The sequence below is a fragment of the Xyrauchen texanus genome, chromosome 33, assembly GCF_025860055.1.
Source record: "Xyrauchen texanus isolate HMW12.3.18 chromosome 33, RBS_HiC_50CHRs, whole genome shotgun sequence".
NCBI classification, from domain to species: Eukaryota; Metazoa; Chordata; class Actinopteri; order Cypriniformes; family Catostomidae; genus Xyrauchen; species Xyrauchen texanus.
In genome coordinates, this window is record NC_068308.1 from 15,740,021 (window position 1) to 15,763,121 (window position 23,101).

At 37.8% G+C, this 23,101-nt stretch overlaps 1 protein-coding gene across 2 annotated transcripts; it reads left to right on the forward strand.

The window, feature by feature from the left end:
* The first annotated feature begins 3,896 nt into the window (after positions 1–3,896).
* LOC127626539 (glucagon-like peptide 2 receptor) lies at positions 3,897–23,101 on the forward strand. 2 transcript variants are annotated; one of them, XM_052102413.1, is made up of 13 exons: positions 3,897–4,193; positions 10,972–11,068; positions 11,154–11,258; positions 11,598–11,719; positions 11,797–11,903; positions 12,534–12,690; positions 12,879–13,038; positions 13,189–13,249; positions 14,766–14,832; positions 15,967–16,055; positions 16,152–16,290; positions 16,375–16,416; positions 22,085–23,101. In XM_052102413.1, exons 1-13 carry the CDS (start codon positions 4,101–4,103, stop codon positions 22,418–22,420), a joined length of 1,575 nt encoding a protein of 524 aa, XP_051958373.1. In that variant the 5' UTR covers positions 3,897–4,100; the 3' UTR covers positions 22,421–23,101. The 2 variants fall into 2 exon arrangements, with proteins under 2 accessions (XP_051958373.1, XP_051958374.1); XM_052102414.1 differs by having other exon boundaries at positions 12,594–12,690.

Consider the following 23,101-nt stretch of genomic DNA (forward strand, 5'->3'; position numbering starts at 1 on the left):
GGAAAGAGTCACATCTGTGAAGTGATGCGCGAGCATAGTCACGGGCATGGGACTTACATACAGAGAGGTGTTTGCTGGCCGTGTGACAGAGCGGGCAGAGAAGGGGCGCGTGCACGGATTTGTGGGCGCGTTTATTGACTCTAACACTCGAGCTGGCTGTGCCTGCTTTATGTGAGTGGGCTCTGATAGGGACACTGGAAGTGTAATGCTTGTGTGTAGGTAGGGGTGAACACTGGATTGTGGGCACATTTTCTACACATAAGGCATGTTTGCTTTTCACAAAATTTCTTTTGTTCGCCGTGAAAACGGCATTTGAGTGCAGGCAAGCGGGCAGTATCACCGGCTTGTTGGCTGCTGAATCCACCACTGCAGTAGCCTGAGAGAAGGGGACTGACAGGGGGCGAAGCTTTGACGGTGGTCCGGCCGCGGCGGGACTGAGCCGTCGTTTCCTTAACAAAGCTAGGAGGACTTCGGTTGCTCAGGTTTCAGCGCAATCTTAGGCCGAGGCCCGCAGGGGGTGGCGGTCTGCGGCGGCTGTCTGAGCGCGTTCTAGGGCGGCCGCCCTGTCGACGCTGAGAAGTCTGGCTTTGCTGAGCTGGGCGCTGTGAAGAGGCTCGTGCAGGAGGCTGGTCACGTGGGCGGCCTGCAGAGGAGCTAGCGCGACGAGGCAGGAAGAGATTCATGGCTTGGGTGGCTTTCTGGACTTCCGAAAAACGGTCAACAATGCCACTCACCGCAGAACCGAAGAGACCGGACGGAGAGAGCGGCGCGTTGAGGAACGTGGAGCGCTCAGCTTCTCCCATATCGGCTAGTGTTAGCCATAGGTGTCTCTCGGTCACAGTCAGCGTGGCCATGCACTTCCCTAGGGCTTGAGCTGCAGCTTTGGTGGCGCGAAGGGTGAGAGCCGTCGCGCTCCTTAGATCTGAAACAGCCTCTGGGTGCCTGCCTTTCTCATCCCATTCTCGGAGAAGGTCCGCTTGGAGGATCTGTAAAACGGCCATGGAATGCAGAGCAGATAGGCATAGCGGCATAGGCGCGGCCAACACAGGCGGAAGTAGTTCTGCAGGCCTTAGACGGGAGCACTGGCTTAGACCGCCATCTCGCGGAGGGCGGGCAAAGGTGTGCTGCTACCGAATCCTCGACCGGGGGGATGGAAGAGTAGCCCCTCTCGGTGGCGCCGTCCACCAGAGCAAGAGAGGTGGAGACGTGGGTTCGGTTCCTGGCCGAGAGAGGCGAGTTCCACGATTTAGAGAGCTCGGCGTGGAGTTCCGGCAGGAAGGGCGCGGCCCGGGCCGCGGGCACCGCGCGGCGACAGCTCTGAAGAAAGCAGCCGTCGAGTCTGTTGGGAGCCTGCTCAGAGGGCGGTGACCACTCGAGCCCGAGGCGGTCGACGGCCTGTGTGAGGAGGCGCGTTAGTTCTTCCTCGACTCCGGCGCGGGTCCTGCTGGATTCCTGGGCCGAGGAGGAGGCTTGGGAGCCTGACCACTCCTTGCTGTCCGAAGCCATGATGGAACAGCAGCCCTTATCCTCCGCCTCGTCATCCGAGATGGCAACAGTGCGGCCGCTCGGCGGCAACTGCGCGTCCCGGGAGGGCGGGGAGGGTGAAAGCGAGGCTCGAGGGAGAGGCTCCGGCGAGGTAGTCGCTTCTAACACCGGTTCCGGCAGCCTTTGGGAGCGGCGCTTCTTTCTGCGCGGCGAAACGAAAGGCGGCGCGGCGGCTTCGGTTTTGAGTGCTTCGAGTCGAGCCCGCAGGGTCGACATCGGAAGCTCCTCGCAGAGGTCGCATCCGCCGTCAGCGAGGGCGAGCTCTGCATGTTCCAATCCCAGGCAGAGAGCGCAGATGAGGTGGCGGTCTCCGGCGCTGAGAGGGGCGCGGCATGAGGCGCAGGTGGTGTGAGGCATCTTAAAAAAGACACTCGTTGCTCTTTTTGTGAAGTTCGCTGAGGAACTTTCTTGCTCTAAAAAGGATACGTCGCCGGATGGCGTAGCTCGCAGGATGGCTGAAGGTGGCGAAGACGGCCGGCTTCTTCGAGCACTGTCCAAGCTTGCTAGATGCCCCTCGAACGGCGACGCGGCTTCTGCAGTTCAGAGATGCGAAGAGCTTCGCTGAATAGATGAAAATCAGGGTTCCAGCCTACGAACTTACGCTTATATGCACTCTAGCCACACCCATTTTGGCGGGCTTTGATGAAGTGACGGCGCGGGCGCCTGTCATTGGAGGCAAGTTCACTCAAGTTCATCTATAGGCTGCAGCAGTTGCCGCAGAGCAACCTATGAGCTCGCTAGCTAGCCCGCTCAAGGTATGAAGTTGCTGCACTGCGTTGACAATGGATACAAAATTAAGGATAATTTTTTGGTTTCAATATCTCAGAAAAGATGAATCTTTCCCGTAGCGTAAGCTAGCTTACGCAATACGAGAGAACCTCTCATAAGAGAACTGTTGTTTTATTCCAGTAAGCACTCATGCCAGTCAATTCATTTCCATTTTGTTAATGCATCATAATTGCCTTCCTGAATGAAGGGCATTAAACTATTGTCTTTATTAGCACACAATTTTAAAAGCTTTTAATGAATCATTACAGCAGTTAACCTAACAAGTGAAGTTCTCACATGTTGCTGTCCCTCTTCTGAATTTGCAAAAGGTCTAGTGTGAAAGGTATTTCTAATATATTTCCAAGGCTGCAGTACAAGAAAAGGTCAAATCATTTCTCTAGTGAAACAGAAGAGATGGTGTTTACTTATTTATTTATTTTATTTCTATTTGTAAAATGACTGGTACACGAAGTTTCGAATTCAACTCAGTGTCAGTTTGAGGCATTTGTTAAAACAAAGAACATTTGAAAGTTCATTAAAAATTTAGCTGAACTTTATCAGAACACAGCATAAATGCATTTTTTATTTCAATTTCAGATAAATAATAGCATTTAATTTGAGGAACTGACCAAAAGGCTAATATATGAAGGGTGGCTCATGGTATTAATTTGTTGTGACATTAGTTGCAATAATTTGAGAAAAAGCAATAGACACCATAATCCTCCAGCTTTGATTTGGTATAATTTTTAGTTAAAGCTTTATTGTTTTAAATCATTTGTTCTTTGATCTTGCTTTTTCTACAATAACATTTAATTGATAATTTTTTTATTTTAATAAATGTCTTAGTTTTTTCTCGTAAAATACTTAATTAAATACTAAAAACTAAATACAGAAAAACAAAGGACAAAGTCCTTGATAAGTATAAGTATATAGAGATGTTTGAGTTCATATTGAAATCTTTAACTTTAAGTGAAAGTCTCCCTTTGGTGTCTAGAAAAAACAATACATTTTTTGTGTTAAGGAAACAAATAATTTTTCCCTTCATTACTATTCTACATATTACATTTATTATGATATTTATAATATAAATATAGATTATTATTATTATTATTATTATTATAGAAATAGCACAACTAATAACACAAAGAAAATGTTTAAATCTGTTTGTTTGAATAAAAATAAACCCCTGGGACACAAAAGTACACAAGGTTGAAGAAACACTCAGTAAAACAGATGTATTTATTTGTTTATTTTTTTAAAGTGACTTTATATTATTATTATTATTATTATTACTATTATTATTATTAGTTAATTTTGATTCTCCAATAATATGGATTAAACTATTGATAAAACAGCTCAGCTAGTGTGATTGAAATGACAAAGTTATTTTAAACAAAGGCTTTGTGTCAGTGATTTTTAGATGCTTTCTTTTTGAAAGCGCTTTTCTCCTGTATCTACAAAGTTCCATGCCTGAAGATCTCTTGCCTTCTCAAGATTGGCTGGGGAGGGCCAGGAGTGAGGCAGGAGTGAGTGAAACAACACAGACATTCTCATTCGAAGATTTGGCAACCAGAAAGAATGGAGTCTGGGAACTCCCATTAATCTGAGGGTCCCTGTCTTACCAACATCACCAGTTCTGCTAGAGGTCCTCCATGTCCAGATCATTCACATTGTATAATAAACAGGAAATTGAACGTAAGGCCAGATAACCTCTATGAGTGACAGTGGGTTAGGTGGCATGAAGTCGTGGAGCTCTTTTCGCCTCACAGGCAGGTGAACACTGAGCCATGTTCACAGTGCTTGCACCCTGGACAGGGAGAAGGCTTGCGGACAGGGGCATTCTGCATTGTGGGATTTTTGTGGTAGTCTACACAACACAGGTAAGAGTGAATGACTTTTGCACATACAGTAGAACTCAAGGCAGTCTGAATTGTACTTACAAAAAATTCAGTTCAAATGTTGATATGTCCAATAGCTATTTTATTTTTTACTTTATACATACAATTTAGCTGTTGAGCAAAACATAGTTAGTTTATGAATTAAGTAACTTAATAAAGATTTAAACAACATAATAAAATAAGATGAGTTTTTAAAGTCTTCATAGAAGAAATACATCGCTAGGAAAACAAAAAAATATGTGATTCTATTTGGAACATCTGTTTTAAAAACAAGCATATGGGTGTTTCTTCAACTTCGGACACTTTCATGTCCCAGGGGTTGATTTTTATTTAAATAAAAAATTCAGTTACATGGTCACTTTAAAACTGACCAGGAAATATTTTACCATGCCTCTATCATTTATATTTTGGTATTTATATTTTACATTTTCAAATGCCTTTTATGTATAGATTTGACTGTTTTAAACAAGTACCAAGCATAGACTTTTAATAGTAATCTTCAATTATTAAATGTTATATTATTATCTCATTACATGTTTAAAACTATGATAATCTAAACAAAGAGTGAAATAAACATAAACCACTTTAAGTTTTATTGTATGAAAATTATTTCTATCAATATTGTCCCAAATATTTTTTTTGAAAAGTTAGTATGCTTGTTAATTAAGTCAACAAAAGTGTCAGTAAAGAGTATGCTTGAGATGAAATATGAGACAAGTTATGTTTGTAGAAAAAGTATTTTTTTATTTTATTTTTTTATTCAGGGTCCACAAAATGTTAGCTATGAAATTAGCCTTAGCAAGACAAAAGAGTCTGTATAAAAGATGTACATTTTTGGTAATGCTTTAGATTACAGCCCGCAATTTACAGTGTAAGTTCACCGAATTTACTGCGTACCTTTATTGTATTATTAGTGTAACTACACAGTACGTACTTGTAGTATAAGAAAACAATATGCAAAGTTTGGGAAATAAAGGGGTAACAACCTGGAAAATTACAAATAATTATATATTAAAGTATTTTATAACTATGGGGTAACTATTCTAATATTATGTGGTATATGACCTTATACTATGCTAAACAACAATCTAACATTGAAAGCAATTAAGCAAGAACATACACAGCATACCTTTTTATAATAATAATGTACCTACACATAAAGGCTACTGTAGGTATTTTTTTTAACTATGGGGTACATACTCTATTATTACAGGATACATGAGTTACCTGTAACTACATGTAACGAGGGGGTAACAAGCACCTCTTCAATTTACAGCCCACACATGTTGCACTTACCCTAAAACTACATGAAAAAAGGGGGCAACAAGTTGGACTTACACTGTAACAAGACATAATCATGGTATATTTACACAGTAACCAAATAATTTATTTTGCAACATCAGAATTTAGTGGACAGTATTCATAATGTAAGTAGCCTACATTGAAAATTCGAAATAAAATCATAGCAGAAACTCATTAACTCATTTCCCTAGATTTTATTTTTCAGTAATCTCCATCATGTATCCTGTAATAATAGAACATGTACCTCATGGTTAAAAAAAAAAATAGATAGATAGATAGATAGATAGATAGATAGATAGATAGATAGATAGATAGATAGATAGATAGATAGATAGATAGATAGATAGATAAAGATATATAATAATATAATACCTATTTATTATTACAAAAAGGTACGAAGTGTATGTTCTTGCTAAATTGCTCGCAAACATAAGATTGTTGTTTAGCATAGTAGGTCATACATACCACGTAATATTAGAATAGTTACTCTTTAGTTATAAAATACTTACACTATACATTTTTTTGTAATTTTCCTTTATTCCCCAAATGATGCATATTGTTCCCTTATACCGACTAAGTAAATTATAGGTACACTATTATTACAAAAAGGTATGCTGTAAATTCTGTGTACTTACGCTGTAAATTGCAGGCTGCAATCTAAAGCATTACCACATTTTTTATATTTATATCATAAGTATTTATTTATGTCATTTCCACCCCATAATTCTTTTAAACATAATACAGAATTTGAGATTTATTTACTGTCAAATATCTCTGTCCATGTTAGGTTGTAAAACCTTGCGAATGTGTTTTGAGAAGAATGCAAAACATGTCTCGTAAGACACACCATTCGTCCATGCCCATGAGGAGGCCATGCCTCTAGCTGAGTGTGCTTTAACACTAATTGGGCAAATCTTACCCTGCAACTCATAAGCCAGGGCAATTGCATCAACGATCCAGTGAGAAAGTTTTTGCTTGGAGATGGACATTCCTTTCATGCATCCTCCACAGCACACAAAGAACTAATCAGACAGTATTAACTGCAGTGTGCGCTCAACATTTGTACGTAGCACCCGCACAGGGCATAACAAATGCTAGGATTGCTCCTCATACCAATTAAATGGAGGAGGGAAGAAGTCTTTAAGGTGAACCACCTGCGCTCTGAAGGGGGTGGATAGAATCTTAGGCACATAGCCTTTTCTGGGTTTGACAGTGGCTTTTAAAAGTCCGGGAACAAAATCTAGACATTAATTAACGATTGATAGTGCATGTAAATCACCGACCCGTTTTACAGAGGACAGAGACTTAATAGAGAGCACGCGAAAGGGAGGGGGGCCCTGCGAGCACTTTTAGGACCAAAGTTAGGTCCCAAGTCCGGACTGTAGCTGGCTGAGGTGTATTTAACTGTCTTTCTCCTTTAAGGAACTTTAGGATTAAATCATGTATGCTTATTGTGGTGCCGGCTTCAGGTGTGTGATATACACATATAGTCGCCCCATAAGCTTTGAGCATTGATGGAGTGAGTCCTGCGTTTAATTGCTCTTGAAGAAATATGAGAATTTCAGGTATGGGGCAGTTCACTGTGTCTTTACCATGTGAAAGACACCAATCACACATTCCATTTTAGCATGTAGAGGCATCTTGTGGACAGTGCTCTGGCCTGAAAATTTAAGTTCATAACTGAATGCATCAGGGCCACACATGCAGGTTCCACAGCTTGGACAAAGGATACTAGATTGTGCCTTGCGCATGAGAGAGGAGATCCCTCCTCAGCAGTATTTCAATTGGAAAACCATCCAAAATCTCTGTCATTTCCAGAAACCATGACTGATTAGGCCATTTTGGCAAAACCAATAGAATCGCTTCCTTATCCTCTTTGAATTTGCATATGACAGACTGAAGGAGGCAGACTGGGGGAAATGCATATTTCCAAAGGCCATTTGTGGGCCATTGTGTCAGCTCTCAGTGGGGTTTGGGACTTCGAGTACCAGAGGGGAAACATCGAGTGATTTCCACTTTGCCGAATATTTCCCAAATCCTTAGGACAGTCTGAGGATGAAGTCTCCATTCACCCAGTATCACATAGGGCTTTTAACCGGGCGCTGGCTCGAAAACGGCTGTGATGTATTAATATGTATTATGTTGGCATAAAGTGTCTCATAGATTGAGTGTTGCTGTGTTCCGATGAAACGTTCCACAAATGTATCCACAGAGCTGCTGAAGAGGCCACACGAGATCAAGCTCTTCAAAGGCCCTTGAAAGGACGCAAAGTATCTCCTTTTTAGTGGTGCAAGCACGCTCCTCGCCCTCACTGGAGGAAGGGGTGGCAGCGTCATTCACTGACCACTCGCCTGATGCAGCGAGAGACATGACCCAGCGTCAGAACCGTCAAATGAGACGAGGCCGTGCACTCCTGCAGAGGGCCGCAGCTCATCACGCTCATGATGTTTTGGCGAAGATACTTTACATGGAGATTGAGGGGCTTGGGGGCATGTGCCGGCACGAGGTCCACCTCGCGGTCCTGCTGTGCCTCCTTGTGTGATCCCTCAGGTGTCACAGAAGGGAGGCTGAATCGTCCCTCAGAACGAGGTCAATTCGCGATCGAAGTGTCTTGAGACTTATGCCCTCGCAGAGAGGGCAGTCTGTCTCCTCGAGAGCTGACTGTGGATGGACAAGGTCTTCAAAGTGATTGCAGCTCTCATGCTGATCTGACGGTGGGATGTGCCTCTCGCACAAGGAACACTTACGGAACGACATCTTTAAAAAGATATGAACATGTAAGTGACTCTTTTATATATATATATATATATATATATATATATATATATATATATATATATATATCGGCCTGTTCACCAGCGAAGTGTCATGCGGCAAGGTGGAGTGATGTTTGCCAGAGCACTGCAGGGGAGCAGAGAGTCTTCTTGTTGCCGTGAAGATCCCATTCGATGACTCGTGTAGTCGGCGGCGTATTAGTAGAGGGCTTCTAGATGAGAGATGAATTGTTGTCTTGAAGGAAGAAAATTCTGAGGAATGGTGTTTAAGCGCCTGCTTTCATAGCGGACAGCTTAGCGCCTAAAAGGGCGGGGCTCAAACACCATAGCCAATATTAGAATATTGCCATTATTGTAGAAGGGTTTCAACTAGATCATTTAGAAGGACACTCCCACATGTAATATCAGAACGCAATGTCAAGTGTATTGAGTTGTAAGAGAACTGGTTTCTATTTGTTTTACAAATAAAAACAAAATATAGCTTTAACACATTTAGAAACACAGTAAATACAGTAAATGCTAATAAAAAAAACTCTTATTATAGATTATTTCGTATAAATATTTCCATCAATTACCATAGTTACTGTAGTGTTTTTATCGTAAAACCATGGTACATATTCTAAGAGTGTTTTTATACTTCATGTTGTATGGAATTTAAATATGCATTTAAATAGCACAGAAGCATCAATATCAAGCACATTATAAAGAGTGTATCTGCTGTTAACTTTGATAAATATTGTATTTGTGATGTTCCTATACACTTAACAATCCTGTACTAAACTGACAGAAACATTGAAAAGCTGCTGTTTTAAAAAGGAGGAATTTAAATATGTATTTGTTCATTGTAGCAGAAATAAAAATGTGTTTATAGCACCCCAGATCCAGAAGTGGATAGTAACAAAATAAATTTACTTGAGTACTGTTCTTAAGTAAAGTACAGATACTCAAAAAGTGTACTTGAGTATAATTTTTTCTGGAAACTTTTGACTTTAACTTCACTACATTTGAAAGACAAATATCGTACTTTTCACTCCACTACATTTCTATCAAGTCCTCGAGTAGAAAGTTGTTACTATGTAGCAGCTTCTCTAAAACGTGATTGTTTTTTTGCAGGTGACAGACAACCTATCAATTATCACTCTTGTAGGGTCACGTGCAATGATTTACCAGCATTTTTGGAACACTGATCAGTTGTCAAAATGGAAGACGGCGTTCCTCGGCGCAGTGCATGCACCCATGGCCATACTTCTCATATATGTTTCAGTTTTCTGAAAATGTTCAAGATTAATTTAGTTTGAAATGTTTTCTTGGCCTAAAACAAACCATATCACAACCTTAAAAAACTCGCCGTCCAACCTGCGGAAGCATATCTGTGCTTTAGAGCTAAAGTTTCAGTATGAAGTATGGTCGGTCAAATTATTTGTTATGGATTTTCCCACCAAGTTGCCATAACCTTGTGGATACACCGCTAGGTAAGGTTCGACAATGATGTTAGTTAGCATGCAAAAGTGTGAATTCAAATGTAAATGAGCTTAAAAGTTAAATAAGTTAATATCTTTTAACTTTTATAGTTTTTTGTTGTTGTTGTTACCTTGCATAATTACTATAGTTATGTATAGATTAAATCATAAAAAGATTGCGATCTCGATTGAAACACCCACACAAGCTCTTTCCTAAATGATAACGATTTGCCGTTTATTAAACCTTTGACAAAAAACATACCGGAACATTTAAATCTGCGTTGGTGCTGCCGCTGAGCCAGAGAAAGCAGTTATCATTTATAGGTATGAAACAGCTTCACAAACAGTCTTTTCTAGTCTTGGACTTACAGCCAATGGGTGTGGTCATGTCTGTATCTACAGCAATTTCACTGTCCGCTTGATTAATGTATACACATAGATGTGTGCACACTGCCAGAGCTGTGTGAGAACTCTACCATGCTGCTTTATTGGGAGTGTTAAATAAAAAAATGAAGATGATTATGATTCTTTTTTTTCAATTCAGGTGTTTTATTTCTATAGGTTTTGTAACATCCTAAAAGCTCTTTATTCCACAGATACTACAACCTAGTCAGTGTATTCAGTAGGTTGCATCAGAGGCATAAGGTATTGTAAGTATTACATAAAACAATGCAACAATAATAAAACAATGCATTGACATGAAAAATGTAATTCATTTTTGACACAAAAGTACTTTTAAAACCAAGTACTTCTGTACTTTTACTAAAGTAAAAATCTGTCTTTACAACTTTCACTTGTAATGAAGTAATATTTGACCAGTAGTATCTGTACTTTCACTCAAGTAATGGAGTTGTGTTCTTTGTCCACCTCTGCCCAGATCATTTGCACACATGGCTCTTAAATATTATAATTATGTAATGATAAAACTATTTAAATTTGAGTCAAACTAAAAACGTAATGTTTTGTATACATTTTGGTATAGCTTGGTAAGTTGTTGCTTAAAAGGTAGGATAATATGTTTAAAAGTACTACATAAAGTAGATTCTGTCCCTTGGCCAACTCTCTCATAAATACTGCCATCTTGTGTTCAAAACATTTTCTTTATAAATGTTCTACAGTTAATAATTTCATAAAGTGAAATTCTGTCAGTTGGTTTCAAGTTTACAGCACATAATCCATACATAATCAGCATGCAAATGCCATGTTTTTATCGTGTTTGTAAAGGTCATGAGCTCCGTGCTAGACGAGTTGATCTACAAACGTGCTGAATATCAAGAGAATTGCACCCAAATTCTGAAATCAGCTATCCCTACTGGAACTGGTGAGTAAAATATAAAGTTTATTCAATAAATAAGCTTAACGTCACTAAGTCACTATATTTATTCCTTGAACAAATCACTCCATAGGAATATTCTGCAATGGATCATTTGATGTTTTTGCCTGTTGGCCACATTCATCTCCTGGAATAGTATCTGTACCTTGTCCATCCTATTTACCATGGATCAGAGAAGGTCAATTATTTTCTTCTGTTTTATCCACATTTTTTCCTCTTAAAGATGTACTGAGTTGTATAATGATATTGAAAGTTTGTATTTTTAAACATTTATTGTGGTGAGTTACCATTGTTACGATGGTCCTGTGAATGCAGAGAATCATAAACGTTCCTTTCATAAGCCAAAATAAGCCATGTGACCTGATAATAATCATTGACATTAATATTGATTCTTGGTCATACAAATAATTACCAGTTCTATGTCAACAAATACATTTCCAGATGAAATTCCAAGACATTTTAAACATTGTTGTTTAATAAGACTCACCAAATTTTTTTAGTGGTCTTGTCATTCCAGGTAATTCTGGACATGTGTACAAGGAATGCACAATGAATGGGACCTGGAAAACTGAGGAGAACTCCAACAGTGAATGGAGAAATCAGTCTGAGTGTGAACACCCTCATTTTTTCAAGTCTGAGGTGAATACTGTTGCCTCACATTAAACTATGGCCACCATCATAGTAATATTTTTTACAGTGGAATTCTGCATACACAGGAAGACGAAGTATTCCGGCAGTCTGTGTTGAGGGTCCTGTCCATAGTAGGATATTCACTGTCTTTTTCTTCCCTTTCCTTGGCTGTCCTGATAATGAGTCTTTTGAGGTGAGTGGAGTCCTGCAGGGTCATGGTTAGTTCACCCAAAAATTGTAATTATGTCTTTCGAACCTGTATGTATTTCTTTCTGGAACATAAGAGGTGATATATGGCAGAATGTTAGCCTCAGTCACAATTCACTTTCATTTTACGGAAAAAAGAGCAGTGACAACATTCTTTAAAATTATCCTTGCATTCCATGGATGAAAGAAAGTCTTATGGGTTTGGGATGGCATGAGGTTGAGTAAATACTGGGTGAACTATCCCTTTAAGAATGTATCTACAAGACTACTTGAAAAACTATGCACTATACTATCAGTCATGTTGATGACAAGCCGTTGAAGGACTTGGAATGTTGTCATTCTCTGAATAATCACTTCTATATGCCATGTTTATTTGACATTTAACCAATGTTCTCTATTACAGTTAATGTACTTACATAATTGAATTCATCTTCATGTGTACATTTCCAAACCGACTCCAGAGCACCTTCTCACTGTTTTCACTGATCAAATACAGTAGATTCATTTCTATAGGGTCATTTATTTTTGTCCCAGCCCAGAGCTGGCTCGAAATACCTAATTTGCTCATTTTACTTCTCAAACCAAACAATGAATTATTTTTTACCTGTTGTTCCAGGAAGCTTCACTGTATGAGGAATTATATCCACATGAACCTCTTTGTATCATTCATATTTAGAGCAACGGCAGTAATAACCAAAGAGATCATATTACAGATTATGTATTCTAACCTGCCCAGTGATGAAAATGGATGGAACAGCTACACAAACTCTGTGGTACAGAATCATTCATTTATCTTTACATTTATTTTTGTGGAATTATATCAAGGAATCACATCTCTGCATGTATAATTACTCTAATTCCATGTTGTCTTATTCAGAAGCTACTTTTATTGTGCATCAAAAAAGAAAAAGAAATGAAAAGAAAAAAATACATGTGTAATATATATTTGATAACCTTCCAGATTTCTGTGATCTGCAAGGCCTCAAAGGTGTCCATGGAATATTTTGTGGGGTGTAATTACTTTTGGCTTTTGGTGGAGGCAGTATTCCTGCACACCCTTCTGTTTACTGCAGTGCTGGCCAGGACTAGACTTCTGAAGAGATACATGATTATTGGATGGGGTGGGGCCCATTCTTATTACATACACTATTTGATTACAATTTCTCCATGTTTTTCTGTTAACTAAATAATCACTATATATATAAAAACACATATATATCTATATATCTATATATTAATTTATTTTCCAACCTTATTCAAAAATCATACAGGCACTCCATTATTGTATTTGATTCCCTGGACAGTAGTCAAAGCTTTGTATGAAAATGAAGGGTAAGTGCTCTTTTGCATGTAATATGCTACATTTATTGTGTGAGGTCTATAAAGTTTTTTATATAATGCATTATAATACATGATACTGTATAATGCAGTAAATTGGGTGTTTATCATGTGTTATAAATAATGTATCATGTTGTTTAAAAGTATGACTATGACTATGAATATGTAATTGTTATAATGTATTATAATAGTGGTTACAATTATTAATAAGAACATACAAAAGATTATAAATTCTATAATAAGGCACTATGAATGCAAATGTAATGCATTAGAGAAATAATTTTAGGTTCAACACAGGTCAAGCTCAATTGACAGCTTTTGAGGAATAATGTTGAATTCCACAAAAAATAATTTAGACTTAATTTATTTAGACTTAATTTATATCATGCTGATCAGGCCATAGAGTGCAGGGAAAATGGATGGAGGACTGCCACCTACCCTGTGGAGGTTGGGTGCTGAGGATTTATGGGAACATCAATGCAGCACCTTTTTAGAGACATTGGCATCATAGGAGCAGCTTCAAAAAAGTGTTTGAAGGAATTGGCAGAGGAAGCTGAGAAAGGGAGTTTCTGGCCATGGTTAAGAAGGAAGGACAAAAAGTGGGGGTTTTAGAAGTAGGAAATTGAGGAATAGGGAACCTTGGTGAGGTAGTAAGCCATACGGAACCGATGGCACTGAGTTACGGAGAGATACGGTGCCAGTGCCATTAGGGCACTGAGTACGCATTTCTGTGCCAGTTGGCCAACGGGCTGGCGCGTATGGTGTCGAAGGTATTATGACACGTAGAACCCCGGTTGCAAGTATTTCGTGAAGGATGTCTGGATGGGAAGGCAAGGATGATAGGAGTTGGAGGGGATCCGGTGTCCAGCTGCGTGGGGTGGCAGGGAGACTTCCCTGACCACTGCCCCACCACCAGGAGATGTTACGGGATTAATGGGGTGAAACACTGAAGATAGATGGCTCCCGGCTGATGACCCAGCAGCTGGGCTGATGGCACTGGTGGAGGTGTGGCAGGCTATAATGCGTGGCAAGTTATTACAGCTACCTATGCATCGGTTTTGTTTGTTTTTTTAAAGAAAAATACACAGTTGCAATAATGCACTTACAATGGAAATAAATGAGGCCAGTCCATAAACATTGATATAAAACAGATAAGTTTAGTCAATAATTTTATTACACGAAAATGAACTATATATGTATATTAGCATTTATGGACTGACCCCATTCACTTACATTGTAATACCCTTACTATAACCGATATCTTGTATTTGTATTTTTCATAAACAAGGAACAAGTGGAATTTATTTATTTATTTTTAGTGATAATTAACATAATGCTACAAATGTTGTTTAATGAGCTTAACTTGTATTGAACCTGGAATATTCCTTTAAGAATACCTTTATATTGCATTATACTGTATGCACATGCTTAAAATAAAGTGTTACAACTTTGTTAGTGTCATTCATTTTTGTTAAATATTAATTTATAACAAGATCTCCTTTTTCTAAAGCTGTTGGTCGATTAACATCAGATGGATCTGGTGGATAATCAGAGGTCCAATAACATTATCAGTGATTGTGAGTATGACGCCTTGTTAATTTTATATTATTTGAAATAACTCTTGTTTTCTCTTGGTGACACATTTCCGGAATAAAAACTGTGGAAGGAAAAAAGCAGGGTTACTTGGTTCACTAGAGCAACCCTCATTAACATATGTTCTGCTGCCACAGTTTAATGACAATTTCACAGCAATTTCCTCTAAAAAATGGAGCCTCTCCTCGTGCTGTCACCATGTCCCATGCTGGTCACAAGCAGTCATGATAGGGATCAGTAAAAGGGATATGGACATTACAATGTATCATATCAGTCATTCTGTATCAGTACTGACTCTGTACAAGCACTTTGCATGTATAGGGTACACTTTGGTGTCCTATTACTTATTTGAAAGCATACAATGGCACACCACTTTTTTGTTATTGTAAAACTATTCGATATGTTTGAATTAGTATAAAATTACATATTTAAGTAAATAGTTTGGCACTTGGCCAGTGCAACCTCACTGGTCTTAACCTTCAAGACTGCTTCCAATAAATACAATTTCATAATATTGACATAATCTGTTAAATTGATATTCAATTATTTTTTGTAAAATTCATAGTATATTTAAAATAAATAACAACTGTTTTAATTATTATCTAACTTTAATAACCAAAAATATAATGTTTAGCTGTGTCCCACTTTATAGCATTCACAAAGCTCAGCCATTCAACCCGTTTAACAACATTTTTGGACAAACATTTATCAAATAAATGTACCCTTATTTTTATTATCAACTGAGTTTCATGGATTTAAACTCTATTGATATGTTCCACATCTTTATAACAGATCATAGTATTTAGTTTGATTTCCTGAAGTTTATGATGAACATTTCGAAACCTGCATGACTTTCTTTCTTCTGTGGAACAGAAAAGGAGATGTTAGACAGAATGTTAGGGACAAATAGCCCCAGTTACCATTCACTGTTACTACCATCTTTTTCCATACAATACAAGTGAATGTGACTGTAATTCTTCCTAGAGAGTTTCAGATGCTATATAGGGTATATTGAACCCTATTCATGGAAAGTGCTGACTACAAATCTCTCAAAAGTAATGTGTTGCTTGGGGTAAACCTGATATGATGATGTACTCAGCTTTTCATTTCGCTTTCAGGTCATTTTTTGCATTTTTCTCAAAATCATCAAACTCTTGCTCTCAAAGTTAAAGGCTGACCAGGTGAAGTTCACCGACTACAGATACAGGTATAAGTTGCTGCTATCCTAAAATAGCTGTTGATATACTTACCGAAGTCTTTTGCACATAAAAACAGTTTTGCATGGTTTGCATCTGTCTCACAGTTTAGCCAGAGCAACAGTTGTGTTGATTCCTCTGCTTGGGGTCCATGAGATTGTCTTTACCATAATTATAGACGAATCGGTCGAGGGAAGCAACCGCTATGCTCGAAACTTCGTCCAACTGACCCTGAGCTCTTTCCATGTGAGAAAAACTGCTTATTTTTCCTTGTCAGCTTGTAATTAACCTCACCTAAAGCCTCTAACCATCAGTTTTATTGTTCAATAGGGTCTTTTAGTTGCAGTGCTGTACTGCTTTGCTAATGGAGAGGTAAGTTTCTTGAGCTCAGATTTTTGTGATATAATGAATTCTTCATGATTTAGAAAAAGAAGTGATGTGAGGAAGTGATTTACTGTTATTAACTGCTAGAACATAGCCTACTTTAAGCCTGTACCTCACCATGGCCCTAAAATGTTATAGAAAGTGTTGGAAACCAAAAAGGGAACTTCTGTCATAATTTATTCACCCTCATGTCATTCCATACTAGCATGACTTTCTTTCTTTTGTGAAACTCAAAAGGTGAATTTTTAAAGAATATACTGGCCGGTCTTTCCATATAGTAGTCCGTAAAGTCTCTTGGGTGTGAATTCACTAAACAGTTGTGCCACTTTAACACATGGTATTTCAGTGCAAAAAGCTGCATCTTATTCATCAGCCACCCGCAATCTAGTTTAAGAAGGTGCAATTAGTGCTGAAAAAGCACAGCATCTTGAGTTTTTAAATTAAGTATCTGTAATTCCTTTATGCACAAACAAAGCTCCTTTATATGCAAATAATGCTCATAGATTGTGCTTCATTTATCGGTCGCTATTCATTCTTAGTAAATTCCTCCCTTGGTCTATATTTTATGTCTCAAGAAGACATATGATAGATATTGTGAGAATCAGACCAAACTGTATGCTGTTATTCATCAAAATTCTTACCCTTCATTGTAGCTCTTAAATCAAATTCAGGACCATTAGACATACAGTATCAGTCTGAAATTGTACAATTTTATGCAATGGAAAAATTGACTACAAAAAACGTATGTGAAATAAATGAACCAATGGATTCAATGTTACACAATTTTAGTTTAACCCCTAAACCAAACCTAAACCTTACCATAAAGTCTAACCCCTTGCCTAAACCCTAAACATACTGATTTGCCATGATTTGCATAGGAAAATCACTGTATACCGTGGAAGAAATTATTACCTTCATTAAATGTTTGACTGCAGTTTCCCAGTGAAATGTCCAGCGGGGGCGCCCAAAGCAAGTGAAATGGTTTCATAATAAGACAATGTTTTTAAGGTTAATGTTAAATGGAGGTTTTAATGAGTAAAATGTACCACCCTAACCTAAATATTTTACCTAAACCTAACCAATAGTGTCCTTAAAGAAAATGAGAGGTAAACAAAACAGACATCCTTACCCTTAACCAACACCTAAACCTAACCGATTCCATTCAAAAAAGCAAATGCACCATGACAAGCCCATTTTCTGAAGCAACCACATAATTTTGTGTCAACACTTTGGTCTCTTGTGTCAGCTTACGGGCTTGGGTGGGCTCAAGTCTCGGTCCAATGCCACGAGTCCAATGCCCAACACTCCATGATGTAAGCTATTGTGCAAGCTAATCACATTGGAATAAGTGTGTAAATGTAGGTGGGTCTGTAATACAAGCATTCAAATGTGTTATTTTAAATGATGTGTTAAGAGTAAAAGTCTTTCGATATCATAACAGAGTGAAAAATAATTGTTTATAAAGTCATAATCAGCGGCTGTACTCATGATTTGTGTGAAAGTGAATTAAACGCACAATAAAAAGCCTCTAATGTTATTTTTACCACGGCAAACTGTAAAACACGGCACGTAAAACATGTAAAAGTTTAGTTGGTAATACAGCTTATTTACATATTTAGTCATTAGTATTGCAAAATAGAAATGTGGAATCAGTACCAAATTTGTTCACTGATGTTTCCTTTCTTGAAATAAATATTTGGATTGGAGGCTAGCTAAAATTTAATCAGTGGCACATCAAGGATTATTTTTATGGGGTGGCCAGAGGGGATCAGTAAAAACTTTAGGGTGGCACACCAAAAATATGTGTGCGCGTGTGTGTGTGTGTGTGTGATTAGGCCTAATTAAACAAGTTCAAATAGGACAGTGGTATTCAATTAATATTGTAAGAGGTCCAGTTTCTATATTTTCTTATCAGTAAAGTCAAAGTCATAACTTATATTCAACTTAACTTAGCAGATAATATGTTTATAGTTAAACAATTGTTTTTTCAATCATTTATTTGTGTAAAATGCCTACTTTTCACAAACAAAGAGCAGCTTTACATAGAATAAATGCATGGTTTCCATTTTGTTCATTTTTGGGAACCAATTCTTTTTAGGTTATATTTTAAAACCATACACTACTTGTAATGGTTATTTTTAGGTTTTATTTTTTTGTTCACATTTTTCAAAAAATTTTATTATCACATTCATTGATATTTGAGGTTGACAGACAACAATGAAAAGAGAAGTAGGCTCGTATTTAATTAAATGCAGAAAATAGATAGGCTAACAGTAAATGCCATTTGAATGCATTATAATGAACAGATGAGAAAAACATTCTAGAATAAACTACCTTCCTACCTTAATATAATTTACTATCTTAATACCTAATTACCATTGTCACTGCTGCTATACTGTATCCACCTTATTTTGCAATGCAGAAGTAAACAGCGGCTGCATTTTCAGGGAAGTTCCACTGGCATTGACCGCAGTGTAATTAATTAGGTTATAATACCAGAATTTAGTGATATGGAGTTATAAACTGTCACACAAGCACTGGTTGTACAGCAGAATTATGTGACATTGTCGGATCATTTTCTAAATTCAGCAATTACAGTAAAATAGTAAGTTAATCATTCACCTGTTGCTGTGTGTTGTTGTATTGAAGAGATGGTAATAAAACCGAGATTGTTTACTGAGATTGTGACGATGCAGTCTTTCTTTTCTCCACGTTAACCTCTGTTCATACCTGCATAACCTTCGATGATGCCTTTATTTATTTATTTCCAAAGGCAATGTTTCATAAACCATGCTGAATACAAGATCTGCGTGTCTGTTTACTATACACCACTAAGGAATTGAGAATGCTCTCTGACAAGAACGGAGAAAAATGCGTTTACTGTTTTGCCAAGATTAAATAGAGATACAGTTTTGGTGCAAAGAAAGTTGAAGCAGCATTTTATTAGCAGCTTTCTGCTCTCTGCTGGTTGTGTAAAGTTTGTGGAGGCAAGTCAGATGGCAAGGAGGACTGTCCTGTCAGCGCCTGATTGAATTAATTCTGCCTGTGCAACAGTGTGATAAAACAATTGAAAAATGAGATAAACGGTAAAACTCTATGTGCTCAAAACCAATTAGTATATGAAAATCCTAATTAATGATAATAATATGACGACGTTTATTGCCAGCCTGTAATATAAAGCAGCATAATATAGTATTTTTGTATCGCTAAAATAACTGTAAGTGGCTTATACCAGAAGTGGTCCACATTCAAGGCGGCGCCCTAGTTTCACTGAAAAATAAGGTGGATTTGAATGCACATTTGATCTGCACGTATTGATTCAGCCACAGAAATTAACGCTCTTGCGCAGTTTAAAATGATCGTTCATTCGGAAACAGACTCACTGACTGACATTCTTTCAATCGCTTTTCTCAATAAGTAATGAGCCTTTTATACAAGAATCGGAAACTATGACACCGCAAGGTAAAACTACTTCAGCTATGGGTTTGTGGCTATTGCCTGTGTTTACATTTGCCTCTAATAATGCTTCTTACCTCTTCTGTATGGCCTATTTTCTACACAGAAATTATTTATCATCTTTTTCCAACTGATTCGGCTATTCAAGCTGCTGTCTTCTTTGAGTTTATGTGCTCAAATGCAGCGCTGCGATGGTTTCTTTGCCAGCTCCCGTCTCATTATCAGGAACATTCATTCAACCGTCTCCCTCCTCTCATCACCGTATCATGGGACGCAAAAATACAAGTAAAATTCAATATGTCTAACTGAAGCTCATACAAGAAATTCCCAAAAATATAAAATGCCACTTTTAAAAGTATAAATAATCAAATGTAGTAATGAAACCAGTCTTGTAATAAAATGTATTTACCTATTTTCATAAATTATACACAATTAACAGTAGTCTCACCATCCCAAAAAAAAAAAGATAAACAGAGAGCAATAAGAACTAGAGGCGTTTCCAGCATTGAAGGACATCCGGGGCTTAGCCCAGACAATTTTATTTTCATACTAGCAACCACTTCTCTGTAGTTCAAAGCTGGTGAGAGGGTATTCTTTGAGTTCTGCTCTGGCTGGGCCTGTTTCTACAGTTCCTAAATCTTCCACTGTAGTACTATCCTCAACATCCTCTCTCCTCCCTGAATCATCTGTGATGCAAAAGAACAGATACAGCACATAACTTATTGCAAATCAGCTTCAAACAACTAATTCATCAAGTGCTACATATTTCAAATTGTGGACCAATACCATTGAATTAAATGTATTGGAAGAGCAGATCAGTGGGATTGCCCTAAGATCTATCATGATTCTTGAATTTTCATGTACATTACCATAAAGTCATCACAAAAGAGTTATATTATAGTGAGTAAAGTGAAGTAAAAAAATTTTTTTTATATAAATAATTTAAATTTATTTACATAAATAGTCAAAATGGTGTATAAGATCCTAAGTTAAAGCAATACATGAATAACTTTAGTCTAAGTTCATTGACACACCATGGCATCGAATTGTATATAATTCTCCATGTTCATCTGTCAAAATCCTTTCATTAGGATCATTGGGATAAGAAATGTTTCACTTTTAACTTTCTCTAAAGTAAAGTGACTGATTAATTGTTACCAGTTTCCATGCCTGATTCTGGCACATCTTTGCTACCCTCAAAGTGTATATTTACTACAAACTAATATCACAAAACAAGTCACACATACATTTTATGCTAATGCTTATTGGTTATCCTTAGAGAAAATAACACCTGATAAACAAGAAGTTATGCTGCAAACTGGACTCGACCCGCGGTCTCCAGCGTGAGAGGCAGATACGCTAACCACGAGGCTAGAGGTTAAGGACAGAAAGAAATGCGAATTCTTACCCACTGACTTCTTGCGGAAATTTTAGAAGCCTCTTTGCTTCATTTTTGCTGTCTTTCCTGCTAACTGCTGTTAACTCGCCACTAAGTAAAGTAAGTTGATGTCAGCTCCTCCCCTACCTGCTGCATATTCAACAGAGAGGAAGAAACGGAGTCGCCCATAGGCTACCGACAGCAAAGGAACTTATTCTATAGGCTAGATTATGCCTATGTCTATTTTTACAGGCTGTATGCAGTATGTGCAAAGCCAAAGCACAATGAAATAAGGCAACTTATGATTTCGGAGGTTTACATAGGCTATTGTCCGGTTTCATATTTGTCAGTCAACTTTTCAAAATACATTCGGGGCTACACTCAAAACATTCGGGGCTGAAGCCCCGGCAAAATCGGCTGCCGCCGCCTCTGATAAGAACTGTGCAATAAACAATGTATTTAATACTAATTATAACAACAATGTGCACATAATGCGGCATAAGCACTACATTGAATATTTCAGTGCAGGTTTACATATTTTAAGATAATGGGGCCCCCCTAGAGACGCCACTGAATGTGATAACAGGTATTGTATCGATTTAATGTATCGATTTGAAATTCTGTTTGTCTTTTAGTTGGTCTAATAAATGTCAAGTCATACCATTCATTTTTATAGCATGGCAATAAGCAGCCAGGATATTTCTTCAAAAGTTCATCTTTGATTTTCCATAGAATTAAGAAAGTCATTTGGGTTTAGAACTACATAATGTGAGTAAATTATGGCAGAATTAAAAAAAAAAAATTGGGTGAACTATCCTCCAGGTCCAGGCTGAGCTGAAGAAGAAGTGGCAGGTGTTTCTTGTTAAAAACCACTTTGAGGTGCACAACTGCTTTGCAGACGTACACCCAAAATATTTGTGGAAGTGCTCACAAAAGAACCCCAGACAAACCACAGAACAGAGCGAATCGAATGAGGAAGGAAACTACGCCCCCACCCAGGAACATGCACTCCAAGTTCCTGTCCAATTGGCGGAAGATGTGACTTGTGGGCGGAGCACAGGCCTGGAATTTTACACAACGAAGAGCCTCTCCAGCAGTGATGGGGAAATGACTTTAGGGGAGACAATGGAGGAGATTATAGAGGAGAGTGAGTTCTAAGAGTGAGCTCACCTGCTTGTGATTGATGTATGTTTTATATATGTAATTTAAAATGTATATACAGTATCTACACTTAAACAACTGTAAAAGCTTCCATAATGTTTTTGATACCTTTTTATTATTATTATATATACACACACTCCATAATGAAGGTTTAGAAAATTATTTGGCGAATTCACCATTTCTTTCTTAAATTAAAAATGTATCTGGTTTAATATAGGACACAAACAAATGAAATCTTTATTTATCACTCAAATATTTGTCCTGAGAATCACACCTGTCAGCCCTACTATTTTTAAACAGCAAAAAAGAGTCAAAGGTGTGGCCCACGCTATTTTAGCCAATCAGAAACCCTCTCTGTCTGGGAATGATTTTGCATGGTTAAGTTTGCTAACATGACTGTTACATACAATGTTTTTATTAAAGAGCAAATGCATGTGAAGTATTAAAAGTTGCATAGTTTGTGTATGGTTACACAACACATGGATGGTGATGACAATAATAATTATAAGTGATTGTGATGTCTTTTGATTTGCCAATTGACTGCTTGTGTCAGTTTATTTCACTGTAATAAAATGTCTAGATATAAAGCTTATCTTATGAAAATTAAATGCATTCCTGATTATGTACAGAAACCATTTTTAACATTGTAACTTTTAATATTTTATACTGTACTGTATG

Excerpts from the sequence above, each read along its gene's own strand:
- LOC127626539 (XM_052102413.1), top strand. The coding sequence starts at position 4,101 with ATGTTCACAGTGCTTGCACCCTGGACAGGGAGAAGGCTTGCGGACAGG. Across the intron at positions 13,250-14,765 it reads GCTTTGTATGAAAATGAAGG|CTGTTGGTCGATTAACATCA; the intron begins GTAAGTGCTCTT and ends CTTTTTCTAAAG. Across the intron at positions 14,833-15,966 it reads CAATAACATTATCAGTGATT|GTCATTTTTTGCATTTTTCT; the intron begins GTGAGTATGACG and ends TTTCGCTTTCAG.